We start from the raw sequence: 10,394 nt of genomic DNA on the forward strand, positions 1-10,394 counted from the left end.
ACAGTGTGAGACCCTGTCTCAAAAACAAAGCAAAGAACTGTAATTTTCAGAAAATGAATAAATTGAATGTGGCGCTCATGGGGGGGGGGGGGCAGAGGGATAATGAAGCCTTTGCTGTCATTTATATTTTCCGGTAGTGGAAGGTTCTATTAATCAGTATCTGAAGGGTCCTGCAGCTACTTGCAGAACACCAGCCATTCTCAGCTGCTGCCACCAACTCCTGCATGCAGGGTGCTTATAAAAACCACCGGGACATTGACTCTCAGTTCTTTATTATTAATGGGTTCCCCTGTGGGTCTCAGAAGCCTAGCTAAGAGAAAGACATGGCTTACTGGGTAGTTGCCTGGTAGGTCAGAGTGCCAGCTAAGGCTGAGAGCCAGAGAACAGGGTTCTTTGTATGCCTGGCACTACCAGCTCTGTAACCCACATTCCGTGTTAATTTTTACCAAGTATGGGCCTGCAGATACTGAGGAGGAGATGCAGGTAGGCTCTAAAGGCAGCCTGCAGTCCAGAATGTGACCAACCGGTCCTTCTGGAGGATGATTTGACAGCAAGCACCAGAAAGCTGCAAAAACCATATGCTTTGAACCTGCAAGTTCACAAGCCAAAAGTTGCCTCCAGGGATCCCCAGAAAGCAGAGACGGATATTTACCCCTGCATTTCCCAAGATAGAAAACTCAGGAATAGACTAAATGAGTGGCTGTGATTATGGTCATACACAAAAACATGTGCACACATGCAAAATGTGATAGTCTGTCTTCTAAAATAATCAGAAGGAAAACTCTTAAAAAATGGGCTGTGGGACTAGCTCAGGAGCAAGGTCTTTGCCTGGTAGGCATGTGTGTGTGTGTGTGTGTGTGTGTGTGTGTGTGTGTATCATGTAGGGAAACAGGGACTATCACTAAAGCATCTGCATTATTAGCTTAATATCCTAAAATAGGAACAAAATAAAATAAAAAGAAATAATAAATACTTCTTTAAACCCAGTGGGAGGGGAAATGAGAAAAAAAAAGAAAGCTCAACCCTGAGGCCCATTTATTAACTGAACCATTTGAGAACGTTATTTAATTGGCTTAGTCCATTTTGTGTTGCTATACCAATGCCATAGAGTGGGTGATTCACAGAAAAACTCGTTATTGTCTGGTACTATGGCACATGCATGTAATCCAGCACTAAGGAGTCTGAGGCTGGAGGATCACAAATTACAGGCCAATCTTACATAGACAATAAGACCTTGTTTCAAAAGCAGAAAAGAAAGAAAGGAAAGGAAACATAACTTGTCTCACATCTCTGGAGACAAAGAAGACCAGCCATTGTCTGCTGAATGCCTTCTCACTGAGTCAACCCAGGACAGAAGGAATGTCAGCAAGCAGGCACTGGCAGGGGCTATGCCAGGAGTTAGGGCACTTGCCTCCATGCATGATGCCTGGTATCCTAAATTTGATCCCCAGTGCTACAAAAGAAAGGGGGAGGGGCAGAGCTCACATTTACTTATTTATGTATTACTTAACTATCTGTCTTGATATTTAGAAACGTATCATAGGGTCTCTCATAGACTAGGATGGCCTTGAACTTCTGATTCTCCTACCTCCATCTCCTAAGTGCTGGTATTACAGCGTGTACCACCATGGTCAGCTTATGTGGTGTTTGGGATTGAACTGAAGGCTTCATACATGCTTGGCAAGCACTCTACCAACCAAGCTAAATTCCCAGCCCTCCCCCATACTCCCCTCCCGGCACCCCAGACTTATGTATGACAAAGCCACTCTGAATCATGAACACAATCCCATAATATGAGCATCAGCCCATTCGTGGGACAGAACCATCATGACCTAATTACCTCTCAAAGGTCCCACCTCTCAACACTGTTGCTTTGGGGATTTCATTCCCAACATGTGACTTTGAGAGACGCATTCAAACCACAGAAACAAGCTATAAAAGCAACATGAAATAAACTGAACCTGCTTGAATGGCAGTGGATTTATATTCATACCCAAGTGACCTATATGAAAACAAATACCATTTCCTCCATAATATCTTTATTACCTAATAAAATTCTAAACCTGTTGAGCACGCGAGCAAAGTGTAGAAAAACAAGTGAGCTATGCCAAACACACCATAGCTGCAAAGTGCCAGGAAAAGTGTATTGTTTTACAATTAGCAACTCTTTTCCCGTTAATAAAATCCATCATACATAACAGTGGCTCCTCCCCCAAGGAGCCCAGCTTTGCCCAGCTTTCTCTCTGCAGTTTTTTAGATGCACATTTCTGATCTGGTGTGCTACTGCACACCTCTTAGGAGATAGAGGCAGGCCAGTTTCTGTGACTTCAGGGTCAGCCTGGGCTACATGGTGAGTCCCAGGCCAACCAGAGTTACATAGTAAGACCCTGTGTCAGAAACTAAATAAATAATGAAAGTGAAATACATAAACTGATATAAATTAGAACAGTGAATTACTGAGATTGTGACATACCCACAAAACAATGATGCTACCGAATAACTAACTAACTAAATAAATCCTCAGAACACAGTCCCAAAAAGTCATGTGAGAATTCTGAATGCTGGTGAGAAAACTTTAAGAATACAAGACCAGAGTCTTATGACTCTTACGGCTTATGAGTCTTATGAGTCTTATGAGTCTTACGGCTCTAGAGTGGCCAATAGCAAGCACTGTTTCTGTGTATCCTTGAATGAAGCTGTATAAGTAAATTGGATCCATGAAGATGTAAATAGTAATATACATTTGGCAGCACATGAGCACCTATAAAAATAAAGTTCTGATACACACTGTAGCATGGGCAAGGCTTCAAAGTGTTAAGCCAAGTGAAGGAAGCCACAAACCAAGGGGTGAATATTACCAGTGCAACATCCAGATTAGATACATTCTGAGAAACAAGGCAGTTTCCTCTCAGCAGGGAGGGAGTCAACAGAAAACGCTGTGAATGAACTGCTGATGGGTGTATATTACAGTGTAACTATAAACTCTATATTCAGCTGGTGGGTGTATATTACAATGTAACTATAAACTCTATATTCAGCTGATGGGTGTATATTACAATGTAACTGTAACTCTATATTCAAAATAACTTAAACAGAAAGCTGCACATATGTGTATATCTCTGTTTGGTTGGTTTGGTTTTTTGAAACAAAATTTCTCTGTTGTAGCTCTGCCTGTCCTATAACTCTGTAGACCAGGCTGGCCTTGAACTCACAGAGATCCACCTGCCTCTGCCTCCCAAGTGCTGGGATTAAAAGCCTGTGTCACCACTGCCTGGCATGTCTCCATTTTTAAAAGTTACTTATTTTTATGTGTATAAATGATTTGCCAGCATAAATATATCTGTGTATCATGTGTGCAAAGTGTCCAGGGGGGCCAGAGAGGGCATCAGATCCCCTAGAATTAGGGTTACTGGTTATGAGCCCACCTGTGGGTGCTGGAAATTGAACCCAGGTCCTCTGCAAGAGCAGCTAGTACTCTTTTTTTTTTTTTTTTTTCGAGACAGAGTTTCCTGGCCTCGAACTCAGAAATGCGCCTGCCTCTGCCTCCCAAGTGCTGGGATTAAAGGCGTGCGCCACCACCACCCGGCGCAGCTAGTACTCTTAACTGCTGAGCCATCTCTTCCATCTCAAGACTCAAGATTCTTAAGATGTTAATTTCTCTGACTTACTGTACAGACTCAATGCAATACCCACTAAATCCCAGCAAATTAGTCTGTGGAATTAACAAACTAATTCTGAAGTTTATGTAGAAAAACAAAAGGCCCAGGAGAGCCATCACAACACAGCAAACAAGATGGTTGGTCATAAAGAGAGTACAACATCTGTAAAGCAGTGGAAACATTGTCAAACAGTAGGACTGACAGCCCAGAAAGACCTACAGATGCTACCAACTGATGCCGGGTGAAAGAGCAAGGACAGTTTCCTCAACAAACTGACTACAACAGGTGGAGGGGTCATAGACTAATACACATGAGAATAATACTCAACACTGTTTACCTTCAGAAAGAAAGGACGGGGAGGGGGAACTCTCAAGGTGCACAGATGATTAGCTGGACTTCATTAAAATTAGTAATATTTTCTCTTTGAGATAGTCTAAGGAGAATGCCGAGAAAAGCCAAAGACTGGAAAAAAATATTTCCAAAATGCAGATCTGATGACAGACTGTAGCTGATATACACCAACAGTGAACTCAACAGCAAGCAAATGACCAGGGGTCCCCAGTCTCCCTCAGGCACATGCAGCTTTTTGTGGGGAGGACAACTCTCCACATACCTAGGAAATCTATCCTTCTGCAGACACCACCTAGATATCCTTTCACTCAACTCTGACATTTTCCAGCTGGAGCTAGTAAGTACCAGATCCCACACACTTAGGGCCCGGTCCCTCATGTCTGTTTCAGATGCAAACAAAAGCTGTAGGTGTTTTCCTTGTGTTTCTGATTGACTGGCCATAAGTCAGGGGTTCCTAAGACCCCACTCGTTAGATTCAGTTCATTTGCTAGGAGGGCTCACAGAACTCAAGGAAACTGATTACTATTGGAGACCTTCTAAAGGGTACAGATGAACAGTCAGATGGAAGGATGCACAGGGCGGGGTGTGGGTGAGGGGTGGGAGCTTCTATGCCCTCTCTAAGCACACCTCCTTCCAGAAAGCTGCATGTGTTCAGCAACCTGGATGCTCTCCAAACCCTGACCTTTTGGATTTTCATGGAAGCTTCTTTGCACAGATGTGATTGATTACTTCATTGGTGACCTTAAAATCAATCTTCACTCCTACCTCCTCTCCATAGAGGTTGGAGATGGCACCATATTCCATGGGCTTTAGTTTGTGTTTTAGTTAGGGTCTCTGCTACATACAGGGTTCATTTCCACTACAACTGTTGGGTCACACTTCAGCACTGAGGGAACTCAATCTTGTGGTTTCTTCTTCTCTATCTTGTGTCAAATTGACAAAACATTTGCCAGCACAGGTGTATTTTAAAGTCACATCGTGAGCTTTCTAAGAAAGGCTGAACCCCGAAGCCTAGCAGACTCCCAACACTCAAGTCACTCAGGAGAGTCCAGTGGTTAGGGCTCTGTTTCAGGAAACAGGGACAGAAACCAAATATACACCTTTACTGTATAACAGTATCACTCACAACACAATTCAGAAATTGGCAAAGTAGTTGGGACAAATTTACAAAGAATATACCCAGATGGCAAATCACCATTTGGAAGGTTACACAAAAGCATGGCCCCAGTGACACACCGCCTCGAGAAGGCCATACCTCCTAATCTTCCCCAAACAGTTCCACCACCCGGGGACCAAAGACTCAAATATATCAGCCTCTGGGGACCATTCTCATTCAAACCACCACAGCATCATATAAGGGGATTTCAGGTTCAAACAAACCGACAACAATATACTATAGCCACATGCTGGTTAGAATTGTTGAATGTTCTTTAGCCGACAATGACAAACGATGAGTCAGCAGAACAGCACACTCTCATTCACAGGTAAGATGGTGCAGCCACTGTGGCATCTTCACATAAAGTTAAACACAATCTTCTGAAAGAATTCAACAGTCACATTCCTCAGTAACTATGTCTACACACAAACCCGCACAAAAACGTATACTAAAGGCTTCTGCACAATCAACAAAAACTGGACACAACCAAAATATCCTTCAATAGCAGACTGTATAAACCGACTGTGGTATAGCTACACAGTGGGATATTACTTGGCAGTACAAAGAACTGAGTTATTAAGTCATGAGAGACATGAAGGAATTTCATACACCTATTGTTAAATAAAGAACCCAATCTAAAAAGACTATATACACCGTATGGTTCAGATTCTTTGACACTCTAAATGGGATGGATCAGCATTAAAACATTATGTTACACAGGTCTGACACCTTGCTTTCATCCCTGGAGCCCAGGGTAGAAGAAAATCAACTCCTGAAAACGGTCCTCTGACCACCACATATAAACTGCAGTATGTTCCTGTTGACATTCATACACACACACACACACACACACACACACACACACACACACAGTAAATAAAGTAAATGTAAAAACTAAATTGTCTGTGGGTAGAGGGTACCTAGGAAGAATGCAGACCAAGAAAAGCACAGATTGTACACAAAAGGACTTTGAAGAAAGAAAAGGGCACCGACCTAAGTAATTCTAGGAATAAATGGAGCCCATGAGACTGGAAGGAGTCTAAGCACTGCCCTCTAGTGGTTGGACTTTGAAATGGGTGTGAGCTAATATTCATATGCTTGTTAGGACTGAACAATTAAGTGCCTGCATGGCAGACAACAGGAGCCAGTTTTCTTACTGTTGGGGTGGTGCTTCACCAACAAGCCTGGGGAAGAAGTTAGACTGGTTCTCTGAGTGATGTGCTAGAACTAAAAACATTATAAGGACTCCTGTGTAGCTTGAAAAATAGCTACAGATGGTTCTATACAACAATGTTGATAAGGGTCTGTGCGTGTTCCCATCTATACTTCTTAGCTCTGTCAAGTGAGTTATGCTCGCTTCCTTGAAAGTGAGGTCATTTATATACATCCAGCATGGCCACAGACAACTGCATGAATACCAAGAGAATTTAGAACTCGGGGCAAATGCTTGCTGGTGGGTCAGAAACAGGGATCAAGACTGGAGGTCTAGAATGGCCCCTGTGTGTCCAGCAATGGTTCAGACGCTCTAAAAATAAGCAAGGAGCCACCAGAAGTAGCCCACTGGTCCAAGACCACATTTCACTTCCTCTAGTGGCTTTACTAGGAGCACAGTGACTTAGCATAATTGGCTCAGTAAAGCCAAGTGCCTGCCTTTTGGTAGAGATGCTACACGGTATGGAGGGGAGGTAAAAAGCAGTTCACATTAAGCCCCAAGCCTATTAGAAGTGGTGACTGTGTGTGGTCAGGACTGACCCTTTCACACTTCAGAAACGGACCAGTCCCTAGGGTGCAAGGCTACAGATGAAGGAGAAGGTGAGGTGCCTAAGACCAGGGTCTTGCCATGGGTGTCTGGTAAATCATGAAGTACAAGACAAAAGATGTAAAACCGCTAGACTGTGAGCTCCGACTTCATTGCTCCAATGGACTTTGAGACGGTCTCTGATCCTGCTTCCTCATAGGCAGGACACCTTAAGAGAGACCTCAGGACGTGTGCAGTTAGCAGATGGGCAAGTGTCGTGAGGGAGAGTCCCTGTTTGTGACAGTCTACTGATCTTTTACCAAGTAGTATTGCTATGTAGGCCAGGCTGGCCTCAAACTTGCTATGTAGGTAAGGGTAGCCTTGAACCTGCGTCCTTCTGCCTCTGCTTCCCAAGTTCTGGAATTCTTTTCAAATATTTACTGCAAAGCTGATGATGTAAGACTTATTGTCTCTTGTTAAACTAAATTTCAAAATATGTGCATTATGCTCTTTTCACCTAAAAAAAAAAAAAAATCAGTGTTTTTCTTGAGCAGATTTGGGCAAAGCTCTTTGAAACCCTCGATCACCCTTAGCTGGGTAAGTGGATCCAGAGACCAAACATTCGGGAACCTCTGTGCTTCACATAGCTAGGTTCTGGGTGTGTTGTCGCCCAGGAGGCGAGAGTCTCAGCTACTCCAGAGCGCCCCTAAGTTAGCGCGTTACGTGTCAGGTGCTGACAGCCCTGCCAATCCAGCAAGGTTTGTACCCATTGCCCGGGTCCATGCAAAGCCCTCCCACTGGGAGGCAGCAGCCGCAGCGACCTTGAAAGAGGTCAAGGACAGGAGGCACAGAGGCTTCGGGCTAGAGTGCGGGCCCATGCAGCCTTCGGAGACCACTCTGGCCTCCGCCTTCGCCGCGCGGCGGGGACTGGGAACCTGAACTCACAGCCTGGACAGCGCCGACACTCCGCGAACCGCGTTCCGCAGCACACACAGCGCCATCTTCCCGACGTGGCCCGCCTACACCCCGCCCCCGTCCCGCCCAACCGGACTCGGCTCCGCCCACACCGCCAGGCTTAGCCGGGCCCCCTCTCGCCAAGGCCCTGCCCCGCCCAACCGGACTCAGCCCCACCTTGCTTCTGCAGGCAAGGCCCATGCACCACCTCTCTTCCCAAAACTACGCCCGCCCCCGCTAGCCACTCCCCTCCTCTGGGAGCTCTGCGCCGAGGCTTTGGTGACCCAATACTCCTGGCTTCTGAAGCCAGTTAGGGAAACTTGGATTTTCTCTGGCAGAGCAGATCCAGATTTCCGAGAGGCTTTTTTACTGTTCTTATTGTCAACGTGCCCCTAACACATATAGAGAGCCTGTGGTGGTGAACGAGCTAAAAGTGGTCAAAGCAAACGGGATATACCTGGAAAGACACAGAGAGGAGCGCAGGCTTGGGATCCACACAGGTCCCTTCCCAATGTCTGCGGGTCTCCCAGAAGCTGCCTAATCCAGTGGTGCCCTACCTACTGTCTGGTCCTTTCCACGGTCCACTCTCCACCCTTCCTCTGTCTTCTTGCTCTACAGTTTTGTTTTTAGTGGTCACTACGTTCCATTCGTTCTGAAGTGACACTTAAAAACCTTGTGGAAAGCTGGATTAAAAAATAGACCCCAGGAGCCCTGTGCAGCCAGAGTGGGGGAACACGGATACCGAATATCTGTAGGACTGAGTTATTGCTTTGTTTGTGTTACCAACAGCACAGACTGTTCAACCTCTCTGTGAGGCTCCCCACACCCACCCAGACCTCTCCTGCCTGCACCCAGTGAGGACTTTCCTGTCTCCACTGCGGCCCCAGTCTGTGTTCAGCCAAAATGGAGCCTGAGACAAAGAAGTTTCAGGAACACTCATCCCATCTCTAATTTACACATCGATATTTTGTACTGAGAGACTGAGCAAGCAGGCCTTGTCTCCGGATACTAGATCGTACCCTTTGTCCAGTTACACTTCTCTAGTCCATTCATCCAATAATAAAAACACAGCTCTTGGGGTTTGAGTTTTTATTTATCAATAAAAGTCACGTAAAGCTTCAGTTACGTGCACAAAAGAGTATTGCAAGTTTTGCACCTGAGAGGGTCGGAGGGATGGGTGCAGCTTTGAAGGAGGATGGTGTGGGGGGAGGGTAAAAGTCTTCAGGGCAAAGTAGAGCAGGCATAAGCTGCAGGGATCGTCGCCTGGGCCCAGATGTGAGTGGTCTAAACGCTTTTTAAATAGTATGCTCGGGAGTAGAATTTAGGGCCTCATGCAGCCGGACGGGAGCTCTGCCACTGAGCTACACCCTGCCCCAGATCGCCGAAATCTTAGCATTGTTGTTCACAGATACGTTTGTCCTAGATAGAAGTGAATTATATTTCCATCACACGGCCTTGTAATTATCGTGAAAACTCAATTAACTTTCACTGTTTGTCTCAGGATATCTAGCTTTGTGTTGGCTCCACACGGACACCTCCTAGGACTCTTCTGCTGAAAATATCTGATGAACGTCACTGTTTGCTGTAACATTTAAATAACTTTCCAGTGGGAAAGGGCAGACTTATTAGGAAAATGAAGCCCTTTATTCTCTGGTTAGGAACCCCAAAGGCTCTTTATAACAACCGATTCTTTCCTTCCTTTTGCTGTCTGGCCGGATGTAGGGTTTTCTCACCAAAGTTGAGTCTCAAAGGCTGAGCAGGCCGGTGTCACTGGTTTCAAACTTCAGAATGGCGCACTTAGAAAGAGGCCTATTAGAAGTTCTGTGGAATGGTTTTTAAGCAGTGGCACAGATAGAACTTGGCTCTGAGATCATTGCTGCCTCCTGCTGCTAAGATACAAAACCCTCCCAGCCGCGCTCCCGGCCCGCGCTGCCTTTGATAAGGGTGATGGCTGTGTCTGGTTCCTTGGGGAGAAAGGAAGAGACGTCTCTCAGATTTAGGCCAAATACAGAATGACTAATGACCACGTCGTGAGCCTGCCAGGCCTTAGCTCCCTCACTTTAAGCTGAGGAAGTTAGACTACATAACCTTTAAAATACCCTTCGGCTCTGGAAGGCCTGAAGTCTGATTTTCTGACTCCATGATTTTGCAACCCAGCATCTCCCAGGACCAGAAGGCCGGTGCTGGCCCTTCTAGACCTTCTAGGCCACGGTCTCTGCTTTGTCTCCGTAGCTCCTCTAGTACTTATTTATCTATATAATTTATTTATTTTGGTTTTTTTGAGACGTGGTCTCATATTGCCCAGAGTGGCTTGTTCTTACTCACTAAGTAGTTTAAGCTGGACTTAAACTCTGATGCTCCTTCCTGCACTTTGCCGAGTGTTGGGGCTGCAGCCATGTTGGTTTCATGAAGTGCTGGGAATTGAACCCAGGGCTTTGTGCATACTAGACAAGCACTCTACCAACTGAGTTAACTCCCCAGCCTCAGCTTCTGGATTTCCACTTGTGGTTGGATGAATACGGGCCTCCAGAGATGT

The 10,394-nt window shown here is 45.5% G+C and overlaps 1 protein-coding gene across 5 annotated transcripts in view; it reads right to left on the reverse strand.

The window, feature by feature from the left end:
• The window catches only part of Clybl (citramalyl-CoA lyase), a 231,349-nt gene extending 223,404 nt beyond the window's left edge, over window positions 1-7,945 (reverse strand). For all 5 annotated transcript variants that reach the window (XM_034499123.2, XM_034499122.2, XM_034499124.2 and 2 more), the window contains exon 1: window positions 7,850-7,945. In XM_034499123.2, coding sequence (XP_034355014.1) covers window positions 7,850-7,905 — 56 coding nt within the window. In that variant the 5' untranslated portion in view covers window positions 7,906-7,945. The remainder of the gene's footprint in view (window positions 1-7,849) is intronic.
• Window positions 7,946-10,394: the final 2,449 nt, after the last annotated feature.

This window comes from Arvicanthis niloticus, chromosome 3 (genome assembly GCF_011762505.2).
Source record: "Arvicanthis niloticus isolate mArvNil1 chromosome 3, mArvNil1.pat.X, whole genome shotgun sequence".
NCBI classification, from domain to species: Eukaryota; Metazoa; Chordata; class Mammalia; order Rodentia; family Muridae; genus Arvicanthis; species Arvicanthis niloticus.